The 14746-nt window shown below is 34.7% G+C and overlaps 4 protein-coding genes across 4 annotated transcripts in view; 3 read left to right on the plus strand and 1 right to left on the minus strand.

Annotated features, from left to right (window-relative positions):
• LOC105314238 (sister chromatid cohesion protein PDS5 homolog B-like) overlaps positions 1–6324 on the minus strand; it is an 8760-nt gene extending 2436 nt beyond the window's left edge. Inside the window, exons 1-25 of the mRNA XM_020001679.1 lie at positions 6104–6324; positions 5852–6049; positions 5439–5525; positions 5290–5390; positions 5109–5235; positions 4958–5038; positions 4725–4865; positions 4541–4656; positions 4380–4474; positions 4213–4319; positions 4128–4166; positions 4021–4079; positions 3852–3920; positions 3684–3797; positions 3565–3597; positions 3463–3520; positions 3361–3409; positions 3186–3313; positions 1658–1873; positions 1526–1616; positions 1407–1476; positions 1226–1349; positions 1030–1179; positions 894–986; positions 6–38 (exon numbers count right to left, since the gene is read on the minus strand). Coding sequence (XP_019857238.1) covers positions 6–38; positions 894–986; positions 1030–1179; positions 1226–1349; positions 1407–1476; positions 1526–1616; positions 1658–1873; positions 3186–3313; positions 3361–3409; positions 3463–3520; positions 3565–3597; positions 3684–3797; positions 3852–3920; positions 4021–4079; positions 4128–4166; positions 4213–4319; positions 4380–4474; positions 4541–4656; positions 4725–4865; positions 4958–5038; positions 5109–5235; positions 5290–5390; positions 5439–5525; positions 5852–6049; positions 6104–6205 — 2481 coding nt within the window. The 5' untranslated portion in view covers positions 6206–6324. The remainder of the gene's footprint in view (positions 1–5; positions 39–893; positions 987–1029; positions 1180–1225; positions 1350–1406; positions 1477–1525; positions 1617–1657; positions 1874–3185; positions 3314–3360; positions 3410–3462; positions 3521–3564; positions 3598–3683; positions 3798–3851; positions 3921–4020; positions 4080–4127; positions 4167–4212; positions 4320–4379; positions 4475–4540; positions 4657–4724; positions 4866–4957; positions 5039–5108; positions 5236–5289; positions 5391–5438; positions 5526–5851; positions 6050–6103) is intronic.
• A 111-nt stretch (positions 6325–6435) lies between these two features.
• LOC109585566 (uncharacterized) lies at positions 6436–7399 on the plus strand. The gene is made up of 4 exons (XM_020001684.1): positions 6436–6493; positions 6548–6850; positions 6906–6959; positions 7002–7399. The coding sequence occupies exons 1-4, from the start codon at positions 6478–6480 to the stop codon at positions 7352–7354; spliced, it is 726 nt and encodes a 241-aa protein (XP_019857243.1). The 5' UTR covers positions 6436–6477; the 3' UTR covers positions 7355–7399.
• A 61-nt stretch (positions 7400–7460) lies between these two features.
• Positions 7461–12317, plus strand: LOC100641395 (H(+)/Cl(-) exchange transporter 3-like). The gene is made up of 16 exons (XM_020001687.1): positions 7461–7551; positions 7702–7888; positions 8225–8406; positions 8612–8904; positions 9063–9226; positions 9278–9584; positions 9656–9748; positions 9800–9927; positions 10335–10479; positions 10528–10613; positions 10696–10932; positions 11101–11246; positions 11530–11646; positions 11729–11865; positions 11933–12027; positions 12150–12317. The coding sequence occupies exons 1-16, from the start codon at positions 7473–7475 to the stop codon at positions 12235–12237; spliced, it is 2484 nt and encodes an 827-aa protein (XP_019857246.1). The 5' UTR covers positions 7461–7472; the 3' UTR covers positions 12238–12317.
• A 92-nt stretch (positions 12318–12409) lies between these two features.
• LOC109585560 (uncharacterized) overlaps positions 12410–14746 on the plus strand; it is a 3979-nt gene continuing 1642 nt past the window's right edge. Inside the window, exons 1-5 of the mRNA XM_020001680.1 lie at positions 12410–12467; positions 12523–12828; positions 12884–13858; positions 13904–13951; positions 13994–14744. Coding sequence (XP_019857239.1) covers positions 12422–12467; positions 12523–12828; positions 12884–13858; positions 13904–13951; positions 13994–14744 — 2126 coding nt within the window. The 5' untranslated portion in view covers positions 12410–12421. The remainder of the gene's footprint in view (positions 12468–12522; positions 12829–12883; positions 13859–13903; positions 13952–13993; positions 14745–14746) is intronic.

Genomic DNA, 14746 nt, shown 5'->3' on the forward strand with positions numbered 1-14746 from the left:
CCAACAATCCAAGACACTAATAACTTCATTGAAGCAATCTATTAATAGAATAAGGTACTATTAATAGAATATGTAACTATTAATAGAACACTGTTACTATTAATAAAATACTGTTACTATTAATAAAATACTGTAACTATCAATAGAACACTGTTACTATTAATAGAACACTGTAACTATTAATAGAACACTGTTACTATTAATAGAACACTTTTACTATTAATAGAACACTGTAACTATTAATAGAACACTGTTACTATTAATAGAACACTTTTACTATTAATAGAACACTGTTACTATTAATAGAACACTGTTACCATTAATAGAACACTGTAACTATTAATAGAACACTGTTACTATTAATAGAATACTTTTACTATTAATAGAACACTGTTACTATTAATAAAATACTGTCACTATTAATAAAATACTGTTACTATTAATAAAATACTGTAACTATCAATAGAACACTGTTACTATTAATAGAACACTGTAACTATTAATAGAACACTGTTACTATTAATAGAACACTTTTACTATTAATAGAACACTGTTACTATTAATAAAATACTCTTACTATTAATAAAACACTGTTACTATTAACAGAACACTGTTACTATTAACAGAACACTGTTACTACAAATAGAATACTGTTACTATTAATAGATTACTGATACTATTAATAGAACACTGTTACTATTAATAGAACACTGTAACTATTAACAGAACACTGTTACTATAAATAGAATACTGTTACTATTAATAGATTACTGATACTATTAATAGAATACTACTACTATTATTAATAGAATACTGTTACTATTAATAGATTACTGATACTATTAATAAAATACTACTATTATTAATAGAATAAGGTACTATTAATAGATTACCCTTAGTCTAGTGTCCACTGATAGGTCAGAGTCGGGAGACCATAAGTTCAAAACTTCACTTTCCTCCTCTTCAATCTCATCTTCATCAACCTCCTATTAATAATGGCATTAGACCACACCTACTGACCGAACCCACCTGCTCAAGGATCTTTTTAACTGCAAATCTCACGATTACGTCATTCCTGTGCTTCTCAAAGATGGGGTGTCTGTTTTCCGCTAACACGCTCAGTGATTTTAACACTGATTCGAGATGAACTGATCCTAAATCCAACCCATCTACTAGCATCTATAACACAATACATTAATAATTAATTAAATGAGTGGGTGGATACCTCATAAAGCCTTTCGAAATTACTCTTGTTGTTTGGATAAATAGAGATGAGACATTGTACTGCTAACTTGGCAGATTTGGGTGAACTTTTACAAGCTAACTGGAATAATAACGGAGAGAGAACACTAAGAAATGGAGTGACAAAAGAGTTAATAAATAATATACATATTGTATACAGGTACCTTGATATGCTAGTAAAAGTGTCATTAATAACTGAACCAATATTATGAAGAATTAGCAGTGAATTTTGTACTAAAATGAAGAAATTAAAACACATCTACATGTACATGTATTTACTAACCTATTTCATTGTCCTTATGTCTTAATAAAGACATTACATTCTGCAACAGTTCTTCGTCATGAAACCACGCCCTCTCAATACCAGATAGCACCTAACCACACCCACTAATAATACTAAACCACACCCACATACTTTCAATAATTGTAGTCCTTTCTTGCATTTCTCCTGCTCCTCTAACTCATCCTCCTCAGACTGCAGTAATGAAGGATTACTCATCTCCTTGTAGATTCTGTTAGAGAGAGCTACTGCACAGTCTCTGTTAATGAGGACTGGTGATGAAACATCATGCAACATCTTCAAGAGTTCAACAAGAGGTTGGTTATCAGATACATGTAAATATACTTCAGTCTATAGAGGAGGATAAGTATTAACAAAATGCTCATTACAGCTATTTTTAAAATGAGCCATTTTCTGGAAAAATCCCTGTACTATAACTCATGGTTTTTTTCCAAAAAATGGCTCCGAAATCACTCCCAATTTTTATTACATTTTCTGATACATATTGATGTCCTTATGCTATGTAGAAAGTTGGAGTCAATTCCAACTTCAATTTTTAAAGTTACGACCATATAGCCCATGGTTTTTTCCAAAAAATGGCTCCGAAATCACTCCCAATTTTTATTACATTTTCTGATACATATTGATGTCCTTATGCTATGTAGAAAGTTGGAGTCAATTCCAACTTCAATTTTTAAAGTTACGACCATATAGCCCATGGTTTTTTCCAAAAAATGGCTCCAAAATTACCCCCAATTTTTATTACATTTTCTGATACATATTGATGTACTTATGCTGTGTAGAAAGTTTGAGTCGATTCCGACTTCAATTTTTCAAGTTACGGCCATTTGAAAAATGGGCCAAAATCTGAAAAATACCCTCTACTATAGCCCATGGTTTTTTTTCCAAAAAATGGCTCTGAAATCACCCCCCATTTTTATACATTTTCTGATACATATTGATGTACTTATGCTGTGTAGAAAGTTTGAGCGGATTCCGACTTCAATTTTTCGAGTTATGGCCATTTTAAGAAATGGGCCAAAATCTGAAAAATACCCTGTACTATATAGCCCATGGTTTTTTCCAAAAAATGGCTCCAAAATCACCCCCAATTTTTATTACATTTTCTGATACATATTGATGTAATTATGCTACGTAGAAAGTTTGAGTCAATTCCGACTTCAATTTTTCAAGTTATGGCCATTTTAAGAAATGGGCCAAAATCTGAAAAATACCCTGTACTATAGCCCATGGTTTTTTCCAAAAAATGGCTCCAAAATCACCACCAATTTTTATTACATTTTTTGATACATATTGATGTAATTATGCTACGTAGAAAGTTTGAGTCAATTCCGACTTCAATTTTTCAAGTTATGGCCATTTTAAGAAATTGGCCAAAATCTAAAAAAATCCCTGTACTATAGCCCATGGTTTTTTTCAAAAAATGGCTCCAAAATCACCCCCAATTTTTATTAGATTTTCTGATACATATTGATGTACTTATGCTGTGTAGAAAGTTTGAGCCGATTCCGACTTCAATTTTTCAAGTTACAGCCATTTAAAATTATGAAAAGTTCAAATGATTCATATACATGCACGTGTACATGTATATACAGTTGAGTATCATAGTACAGTTTCTATTGCAGGGCCTATAACTATGTACCTTTGCTTTAGTGAGGCTCTGATGATCTTTAGTCACATCAATACTATCAGCTAGTTTCTTCATCAATACTTCATCACTAGGTAACTCCCTTAGACTGGCCTGAGTCTTCAGGGGGTCTGGTAAACATCCTAATATTATAAGAACCAGTGTTAAGCGACAACCAGCCATTATTTACCAGCAATCGCAGCTGATTTCACTGCTACTATTTTCTTCCTTTCTTCGTCCTATTAATAATTAATTAATTAATAATAATAAATAAATATTTAATTATTATTACACTAATTTCATTCTCCTCGTCTGTTGCACTGACTATTGAAAGCAAGTGTTCTCTTATTCTAAAAACAACAACAAAATAATAAACAAATAACAAAATGTTTACGTTTTTTGAGTATTCAGAATGTCAATAAGGCTCCTACAGGAATAGAATATTATTATTATTATTATTATTATTATTATTATTATTATTATTATTATTATTATTATTATTATTATTCTTACCTATTAGCTGACTCATCATTAGTATAACAAATATGGAGGAGTCTATCAATCTTCTCATTAATCTCGGCACCAGCTGGTATAATACAACTATTCAAGCACCTCGTTATGCATATTCTATTAATGAGGGGTGGAGCTTATGGTAATTAATTAATTAATATTTATTAATACTTGTCGTCTTGGAACGGTTGATGGAAGGAATGTAGTAGTTTACGTGGTATCCACTGTAATCTCTCATTACTGAATAATAATAATAATAATAATAATAATAATAATAATAATAATAACAACAACAACAATAACAACAATAATAATAATACTATAGTTAATAATATTTTACCTCAAATTGTTTTTGTATAACTTAACTAGTGACATCATCGTATATTTTCTAACCGGCCACTAATTAGAATAATTATGATCATGTGATAGTCACATGATGTCTCTAACCTTTTTATCTCTCATTCTGTGCTGCAACGAGTCAAGCAACTAATAATAATAATAATTAATAATAATAGTAATGAATATTAATTACCCTTTCATCAATGCAAGTTAGATCTTCAGTTGCTGCGTCCAAAATCGACTTGACAACTTCCATTCGAACCTTCTCATCCTGATCCACCACTCTTGGCAATAGTTTCTCTAATGAAGGGCGTAATTATTGATGGGTGTGGCCAATATTAATTAAGGGGTGTGGCTAACCTGTGAGCTCATCCCTCAAGTGTGGATGGTTTAGCAGCAGTGACTTACACTCTTTAACAACCTCCAAACGAATGCTGGGACTGAAATCCTGACACCTGCACAAAAGAATTAAAAGAAGATGTACAATACATTTACAGTACATGTGCTATAGTAGGCAGTACCTTCCCAGGTAGGAGTGAAAGAGCTGACTGTTCTCAGTGGATAGTTTAGACCCAGGGGCTGAGAACATGGGACCCAACAACTGAGTGACCTTTGACCTCACCTCAACATCAACTGACTAGGAGAGAAGAGAGAGGGGGAGGGAGAGAGGGGGTTACTTAATAAAATGTACATGATATTGCATACTTGCAGTTTCCATTCCAGCTGTGGTAGTATTAATAATAATAAATAATTATCAATGGAATATAACTGAGGGATTAGTTCATATAATGAATCAGCCACTGCACTGTCAGACTCCTCACCATTCACTAGTATACCATTGAAGAACTGAGAGAGGGAGAGAGAGAGAGAGAGAGAGAGAGAGAGAGAGAGAGAAGATAATATAGATGAGTATGATAATGAAATATATTCGTTATTACATGTCGTAGAAACGGTTCCAAATATTGACTTGATTTCTGGATCAGTTTACAAATGAACGAATACACCAAAGGCTCATCCGACTATAATAAACAACAACAAATTTAACAATAATAAATAAATAAATAAATATATTAATTCTCTTTTCTTTACTTTATGTGGTTCTATTAAAGGCAGTAATACTGTATCCAGCAGTTGATCTGATAAGTGGCTAGCCTCTTGTAAGACAGAGAACATAATTTTCAACAGAAACTGCTCCACCTGATGTGCCTGGTCAGGACTATAGAGAAGGAAGAAATAATAAAATTAAGATTCACATTATATGTACACGTACATGTATCTGATTATTTCTTGTATCTTCTTGAATAGCTCAACGAGGATGTCTTGATCGTCAAACTTCAAGCACATGTTGAATAACGACAGTACTGATAGTATCTGAGAAAGAAGAGGATACATGTGTGTTGTTATGGTAACAAGCCACACCTCTAAAAGAGAGTAAGTTTGTTTGTAAAGTGAGTCAGAGGACTTCTTGAGAGAATCAAATGAAGAAATGAACAACCTGAATACAGACTGGAGGAGGAGGGGAGGGGGAGGAGAGAGAGAGTGTGTATTAATAATATTAGAGTGACATTAATTAATAATTAATTAATTAATTAATTGATTGATTAACATTGAAAACCAAGTACATGTACATGTATTATGTGCTTTAAAAAGTAATAAATACGGTTACATTGCAGTTTATTGAAATTGAGAGGAGAGTTGCAATTTGTGGATTTATTTGTAAAAAATTATCGATTCTAAGTACATGTACATGTACATGTAGGCATATCAATCCACAAAATTTTACGGGTAATCGCACAAAAATTTACAACTGTATTAAATTAAGAGTGACATACTTTCTTCTGCTTCTCGTTGTGTGGAATATCAAGTAAGAACAGTCTGTAGAGGTTAGCGAGTACTAGAGCCACAAGTGAACGTGTTTCATCAGTTTTATTGAGGATTGAGGGAGAAAGGAGGTCCAGCGAGAGAGTGATCAATTCATCGTTCGTCCCATCCACCACTTCATCGATATCTTCAAGATAATTCAAACAATCCTGAGTAAAACAGTTACTATAAAATTAATATCTACACCAAATGCAGGCATCCACTTTTAATCTCTTGATAAGCTCCTCGTTAGCGAGTTTGGCCGTTATTTCTTTAAATGGTAAAGCACTAGAGCCAGCTCCTCGTTGCTTTCTTTGTCGAGGCATGGCCTAAGAGCTTCCAAAAACCTTACAACCTTTCCTTCAGCTGCTGCTGTAAGTTCTGAACTCCTGAAAAAATGGCGGGGCGGCGCAGAAAGTGGGTGTGGCAGTAGATTAATAGTTACTTAACTAGAATTAATAACTATTTTTATTTTAATATAGAAGTGCATTCATTTATGGTTGCTGCTATCTAAATGAAACTACTATCAGATTACAGTGGTCATCATACCACACCTGTGGAATGCACATCAACTGTTTCCTCCTCTTTCAAGAGAAAAATGGCTGCAGAGTTAAGTTAGTAAATCTAAAAGCATTTTAAATCTATCTAGTTTATGATCAATAACTTAGGTATTACAGATCTTGGTGATGTTATCAGTACCTTGGAGAAGTATGAATTTGCTGAGCACAGATGGGTTGAGCTAGGTCTTAAACTACACATTAGTCAGCCCAAACTTGATGCAGTTGGAGCCGATAATCCTCTGAATGCCAAAGCACGTCTTAGAGCCTGTCTAGCTCACTGGTTGAGGTGGAACTATGAGGTCGATAAGTATGGGAAACCTTCAATGGAGAAATTGGCAGCTGCTATAAAAGAGATGGGATTGAAGCACGTAGCTTCTAAAATATTGGGAGAGACAAATGGTACGACTCAAGGTATTTACATCGTACACTGGTGTAATGGTTTAATGGTCGACTATGTATACTATAGGAGCTTCTACTGGTTCTGGTGGTGGTGGGGTAGCTGTTACAGTGACAGCAGAAAGTAATTGTCTTTTTTTAAATGTATTTTAATTTTTTTGTCCAGCTGTTGAGCGTGTGAAGAAAGAGCTTGACAAGGTCCTCAGAGAGAATCAAGTTAAAATTCATGGCATCTTCACTGAAACAGATGAGACACTGAACGAAATTGCTAGACAATTAAATGCAGTTAATATCATAGGAAAACCTGTACAGAAGAACCCAACTTATGAAGCGATGATTGGATCTTTTCTTAGCGGAATAAATTTAAAAGAGGACATCGAAGATATTGAGGAACATTCTGGAAAGTTTTTTAAAGCTTTGTCAAATGTTGAAGGCCCAGTATCTGATGCTGGGAACTTGATAAAAAAGAAATGGAAGAAAGCAGTTAAAGATAACTGTGGTTTAGAACTTAATATTTAATTTTTACCATTATTTTGAATTAGATTTCTTACGCGCAAAATTAATAACTATTAAATCCGCTGTATTTATAACTAGTAACTAGATCTAGTAGTGGGTGTGGCTTAGGTTGAAATTGCTGATGGGCGTGTCTGGTTCAAGCACAAGAAAAGTTGTAGAATCTTTTAAAATGTCACGTTTATCCATAAAATACACTCCAGGTCAGTCCATCAAGTGTATAAATACCTCATACTGCATGCTTATAGCCCGCCATTCCTTCTCTATATCTTACATATACTGATATTATTGTGCAACTTTCATTTTCTATTATTATATACACGTTCCCCCTCTCTCTCTCCCTCCCCCTCTAGATGACAGTGATTCTGATGATCCCTTATTGTCTCCAGTAGCGACAACAGACGATGAGAGGGTAACAGAGAGAAGTCACCGGGTCTTACCCAATCAACTCATAGAAACAATAGAACCCTCACAGAGAAGGAGGGGGAGGATATCGTCAGTTTCTGAATACGATATCGTCGCCGATAGGATGGTACCAAAGTAAGTACCTGGGTAATTAGGACTGGGCGTGGTTTATAAATGTATTTATACTTGTACATGTACATGGGAATGTACATGTACATCTATTGCTAGTATGACATGTTTTGTTGTACAATTCGTTTTCATTTGTTATGTAACGTCAATGTGGACATTGTGAATTCTATTATTAGTTATTACCATATATAGAGCGATTGTAATTTGATTTTTATGTTAATATCATAATATTATGCTGTTTACTATAAGAGATGAGACAAGATAAAGAAATGTGTAAATTAAGAGCTTATATACATGTTTACTAGCAATGTATTTGTTTATTTATTTGTTTGTTTATTTTAGATATTACGAAGATTTCCATACGATTGATTGGCTGCGAGATAAGACCAAAGATCACCTTCGACACAAACTAATAGAGAATAGAAAGAGGACCAGCATAGGGGCATTCTTTAATAAGTACCTTGATGCAGCCTCTGGCTGGATACTAGTCTTTCTGGTGGGCGTGGCTGCAGGATTACTAGCAGGTTGGAAATTTAATAATAATTATATTATTATTATTATTATTATTACTATTACTCTGTGGAGGGGGAATGCTGCTATGTGGGCATGTTCACTGTATTTTAATAATAATAATAATGTATGTCTTAGTGTAGGATTTTGTTTATTCTTCTGCTGTGTAATAATAATAATAATTATTATTATTATTATTATTATTATTATATTTTCCAGGTGTTATTGATGTTGCTGCAATATGGACCAGTGATCTTAAAATGGGGATGTGTCCCTCCAGTGGTTACTATGGTGCCCAGCAGTGCTGCTGGCTCAATAATCAATCTTATGCGGAGGAGGGGAGCTGCTCTGCCTGGCAGGAGTGGTCTGATACTCTCAGTTTCACGTCTGGCCCTGCCCGTTATGCTTTTAATTATTTCATTTATGTCCTTTTTTCCGTCATATTTGCTGGTTTGGCCGGTTTGTTTGTCGTCATACTAGCTCCCTATGCTTCAGGATCAGGGATTCCAGAAGTAAGAGAAATTTGAGTTTTATAAATTTGATCAAAATTATATGCTTGACACCTTTTTTTGACTAACTAATCCACAAAAATTTTAATCTAAATCCACAAAATTTTATAGCATTACAGATTACTGTTTTATTATCATACATGTATATGTATATTTTTTAGGCTAAGACTATACTGAGTGGTTTCGTGATTCGAGGGTATTTAGGAGCTTGGACTCTTATAGTTAAGATTGCTGGTATGGTACTAGCTGTAGGGGCGGGGCTCAGTCTTGGGAAGGAGGGGCCACTAGTACATGTCGCCTGTTGCTGTGGTAACCTATTCACAAGGTGGGTGGGACTTAAATTAATAAGAAAATTAATTAATTATTTATTTTACAGGTTATTTCCTAAGTATTATAATAACGAAGCAAAGAAACGGGAGATTTTATCAGCAGCAGCTGCTGCTGGTGTATCTGTAGCTTTTGGTGCTCCAGTGGGCGGAGTCCTCTTCAGTTTAGAGGAAGTGTCATACTATTTCCCTCATAAAGTGATGTGGAGGTCTTTTTTTGCTGCTCTAGCAGCTGCTTTCACCCTCCAACTGATGAATCCTTACTTCTCAGGGAAGATTGCCCTCTTTTATATTAACTATGACCACACCTGGCACCTTTTCGAGTTTGTCCCTTTTGTAATTCTCGGAATATTAGGAGTAAGAAAGAATAAAGTTAAAAGCTTCACTATATTTACCCTCCCTCTCTCTCTCTCTCTTTCTTCTCCTAGGGTCTATATGGTGCTTTCTTTATCAAGTGTAATCTCGTTTGGTCGAAGATTCGTAAAAATAAATTCAAGAAATTCCCTCTCCCGATAATTGAGGTACTTACATGTAGTTTTTAGATCATCGGCCATTTTTAAATGTATTTGTAGGTCCTTGTTGTTGCTGTAGCAACTGGTATAATCTCTTACCCAAATATATACACGAGGGACAATGCTAGTGAAGTGATTAAGAAACTTTTTTCTCAGTGTGGACCTGAAGATAATAATGACTTACTGTGGTATGATACTATGATTAATGTGTACATGTACATACAGTGTTGTCTCCTTTGGGCCAAATTTCACCAAAAATGGAGAGGAGATAATTCTCCATTTTTATAACTTATTTTGATGTATATACATGTTCTTATGTTGCGTAGAAAGTTTGAGCTGATTCCAATTAAATTTGGATTTTTTTAATGAATTTTTAAAGTTGCTCCAAAATCGGGCCAAAGTCCCTGTACTATAGTACAGGGTCATGGGTCAAATTTCACCAAAAATGAAAAGAAGAGAATTCTTCATTTTTATTACATTTCCTGATACATATACATGTTTTTATGTTGCATAGAAAGTTTGAGCTGATTCCAATCAAATTTGGATTTTTTATGAATTTTTAAAGAGAGACCATCATGTCTTTTCCCATTTCCAGTGAATACAATCGCTCCTATACCTACAACCTGTTGGATGAGTATCACGACAATGAGGCCACCTCTAAAGTATATGAGGCAATGCTCCTCCTCTCCCTAGCGATGGTTGCTAAGGCCATACTCACTATATTCACATTCGGAATGAAGGTTCTATAATATTTTAATTTAAATTTTATTTTAAAATTCAATTTAAAGGTACCAGCTGGTTTATTCATCCCCTCAATGTTTGTGGGGGCGTGTGTTGGAAGAGTAATTGGAATAGGAATGGAACAAATTGCTTTGTAAGAAAACTTAATTTTTACTTATTATTACCATTACTATTACTATTATTATTAATTATTATTACTGCCCCTCCCCCTACAGTATATATAAGGATTCTTGGTTCTTTAAATTATTCTGTTCCCCTCATGAAGCCTGTGTCACTCCTGGGCTGTATGCCATGATAGGAGCAGCAGCTGCCCTGGGTGGAGTCACTAGAATGACAGTATCTCTAGTGGTCATCATGTTTGAGTTGACAGGAGGCCTGAGCTACATAGTACCAATAATGGTGGCTGTGATGATCAGTAAATGGGTTGGAGACGCCATTGTTAAAGACGGAATGTATCTATTAATATAATAATAATAATAAAATAAGAGAAAATTACATGTACATGTACATGTACATGTAGAATATTATTTATATTAATGGTGGTTAGCAATTTTTAAGTGATTTTTCATTTTCCCACACCCACACATATAATGAGTTATTCCTTAATGGTGTCTGTTCAGTTATGATGGTCATATTCATTTGAACGGTTTCCCATTCCTGGACAGTAAAGAGGACTTTATTCATGATACTCTCGTATGTGACGTCATGAAACCTCAACCAGGAGACGCTCCACTGGAAACCATTGATCTATCCACCTGCACTATTAGTGAGTGTTAGGGGGCAGGCTAATTGTATTCATGTGCCACGCCCATATTATGTGTGGGGCCACTTTGTGTGTGTGGCACCACAATCCCATCATCATCATTATGAATATTTTATTCATGATGATGATGATAATTATTCATTATGTTATTGTTCTCACTCATAATACATGTATGACCTTTATCTTACATAAGCTAGTGAGAGTTGTACTAATGACCACATCATTGTACTATAGATAAAATAAAATAATAATTGTTATGACTTCTATTTGTCTATTTTTGTCTCAGGTTCATTACGTAAGCTAGTGAGAGAATCTAATTATTTTGGGTACCCGTGTCTATTGAGTAACGAGACACAGCTGCTAGAAGGATTTCTAACAAGGAAAGACATAATGACATCACTAGGTATTAAAATAAAATAATATTATATGTTACATGATTATTATCAATTTATTATCAATAATTTAAATTAATATTTGTTTTGTAGAGTTGATTGATGCTAGAAAAGATGAAGACGTCACTGAGGAGTCCAGGGTGTTCTTCTTAGATAAGTCTCATCGTCTCCAAGAAGCTGTTGTTGATAGTGACGTACCATCAGTGAACATTAGGGGAACCATTGACCCTGTAAGAGGGGGAGGAGGAGGGAGAAAAGGGGAGAAGTGATTTACTTACTATCTTCTCCTATTCTTAGGCCCCTATACAAGTATCAGATCAAACTCCGATGAAAACTGTAGTTGAGTTATTTGGGAAGATGGGACTCAGGCAAGCTTTTGTATCACGCAATGGGTAATGAATAAAACCTAATTCATTTATACATGTACATGTACTTTTACAGCTTTAACATAATGTACATATAACACTACACTAGTACTAGTTTTAATTTTTAATACTTCTTTTTATATTTCTAGTCGTCTGTTGGGTATAGTTACAAAGAAGGATATGTTACGTCATGTTTCATCAATGGAGAAGAATCCTTACTCCATACAGTATCATTAACATTGCTATACATATACTGTACATGTATATATATATTTATTATAAATAAAAGAATAGTGTGTATATCTTCTCTCAGTGTATTTGCTTATTGTTTTTGATTAATAATATTTATTTGCTAACCTTTGTTATAATGATATTCATTGACATACCAACAGTCACTACCTGACTACCCACACTTTAAGATATGGCCACTCGAGGAGAAATGAATTGTCAGCCAAGCAAGATTTTAGGTTTGTATTTTGTTACTTTGCCGTGTGTGTGTGTGTTACTAGTTCCTGTTAACAGATATTAAAGATCTTAATAAAGTCATTAGTACGTTGGAAAGGAGTGATTTTCCAGAGGGTAGATGGAGTGACTTGGGGCTCAGGCTACAGATTGATCCACCAAAGCTTGATACCGTTAGAGCTGATAATCCTCTTGATGTGAAAGGATGCCTTAGAGGATGTTTAAAAATCTGGCTCCACCAAAGTTATGATGTTGATACTCATGGTAAACCTTCACTGGAGAAATTGGCAACTGCTTTAAAAGAGATGGGATTGAGAGCAGTGGCTGATAAGATTTTGGGAAACATTGAAGCTATTGAATCAGAAGGTAGATTCTATAACATATAGCCATGTATGTGTATAATTTATACTTTTCATTACAGGATGGTCTGGTTTGAGAAGGAGGAATGAAAAGACTATAATTCTAGCTACCATTGAATCCAATGTTTATGAAGAATTTCACCAATTAGAATCTACATTTGCAACCCTTGTTGCTAAAATCCGTGCATATCTAGCAGAAAAAATTAAGCATCAAAAGCTGGAAACCATTGATGTTGCAAGATTCATAGAAGAAAAGCGAAAGCTTAGTGGTCTCACAAATGAAGTGTCCATTGACAGATTATTCAATCGCATTCTGGATCATTATTCTTACCTTAATTGCTCATTGATAGAAGCTATTGTTCAGGAATGTTTTGAGAAATCATCATGTATGGAGTATATTACTTATTGGTTACCATTTGTGCCTCACTCTGGTACATTTTTACGAAGAGAAATGAAAGCATACGTCAAAAAGATGAGTCATTTTAAGGATTCAAAACGTCTCAAAGACCTACAATTTGCTATTGGAAATGCATACATGCAAAATTTTATTCCCTCTGATACAGCTTGTAAAGTAGTCATCAAGCTAAATGGAGGATGGGATGAGAAGACGATAAGTGATTTGGAGTTTTTACTAAGGCATTACTTTAACCAAAGTGACATTTTTAATCACATTCAAATCACACATGGGTCAGTATGTATCAGTTATCTGGTACCATGTTCTGCCATTGCTCACATCACCACTGCTGTCAAGTCAAAGTCTGAATCAATGCATCGAGTTGGTGTATTTTATTTTTCAATAAATGACGACATGATTCTTCTTGATGAAAAAGATGATTTTAACTTTGATAAGTCATTAGTTGAAGCAGTGAAGTTATGTGAGGTCTATGAAGTGTCACTGTTGCTGTCATTGGGAGCTGATCCATACTATGAAAATGATAATGGAGACAAAGTACTGGAGTTAGCATTACAGGGAAGGAATGAAGAAATAATCAAATTAATATCAGTAGCTGCAGATACACAAGTTATAGAATTAGAAAGTAATTAATCATAATTTGTATGTGCATGTAAAAATATTACATTAGGCCAAGAAGAGTTAACTGATGAAGAAGATAAAGAATTTGGAAACGATGGTATCAGAAATAAATATTACTATGATAATCAAATTTAAATAGGTGAAAATGAAACATTAAAAGTGGAGATTCAGAGACTACATGAAGAAGAAAAGGAGAGGGAGAGAGCTGGTGATATTGTAAGCGACAGATTAGGTGAGGGTGAAAGTGAAAGTGTTGACGCTGTACATGACTATGTAAACATGAGCCAGTTTCATACAGAGAAAGCCGAACAACAAAATGAACAAGCAACAAAAACAACAACAACAACACCAGTACCTGATGACGTGAAATTAAAGGAATTACCTTTAGCAGCATCACCAGTGCCACAGTCTCCTAGCACTAATACCAGTGCAGGCTATCATGAGTTCATTCGCATTAACAATCCAGGAATAACTGGAGGTAAATTACGCAGTCATACTGTGCACACTAGCATGATGGGAGGACTCAGCTCCATTGGTGAAGAAGGAGGACAGATGAGTCCACAAAGGCCATACATGGGAAGCTGCAGTCATCTTGACAGTGGTTACAGCCACAGCAAGACTGCTCCTAGAATGTATGGGTATAGAGAGCCAGCTACCACCACGTTAATGATGAGAGCTAGTGAGGAGCAGCAACAGTATAGGCAAGCTGTTACACCTACCAGCATAATGAGAGGGCATGCTGCTACTCTACCACACTCTGCTAGAGTCACTTTCTCTCCTACTCTTTCTCCAGTGACTGCAGAGCAGCTCAACCAGCAAAAATTAAACACTTCATTACTCTATAACTTCACAAGATGCAGAGAAGAGTTTGCCACCACTTCACTTCACAAGC

This window comes from Amphimedon queenslandica, unplaced genomic scaffold (assembly GCF_000090795.2).
Source record: "Amphimedon queenslandica unplaced genomic scaffold, v1.1 AMPQUscaffold_13047, whole genome shotgun sequence".
Lineage (NCBI taxonomy): Eukaryota > Metazoa > Porifera > Demospongiae > Haplosclerida > Niphatidae > Amphimedon > Amphimedon queenslandica.

Bases quoted from the DNA above. Each gene is read 5' to 3' on its own strand.
- LOC109585566 (XM_020001684.1), top strand. The intron at 6,851-6,905 runs GTATTTACATCG...TGTATACTATAG, and splicing joins GACAAATGGTACGACTCAAG to GAGCTTCTACTGGTTCTGGT. The intron at 6,960-7,001 runs GTAATTGTCTTT...TTTTTTGTCCAG, and splicing joins TGTTACAGTGACAGCAGAAA to CTGTTGAGCGTGTGAAGAAA.
- LOC100641395 (XM_020001687.1), top strand. From the start codon at position 7,473: ATGGGCGTGTCTGGTTCAAGCACAAGAAAAGTTGTAGAATCTTTTAAA. The intron at 8,407-8,611 runs GTTGGAAATTTA...TATATTTTCCAG, and splicing joins GGCTGCAGGATTACTAGCAG to GTGTTATTGATGTTGCTGCA. The intron at 11,866-11,932 runs GTAAGAGGGGGA...TCCTATTCTTAG, and splicing joins TTAGGGGAACCATTGACCCT to GCCCCTATACAAGTATCAGA.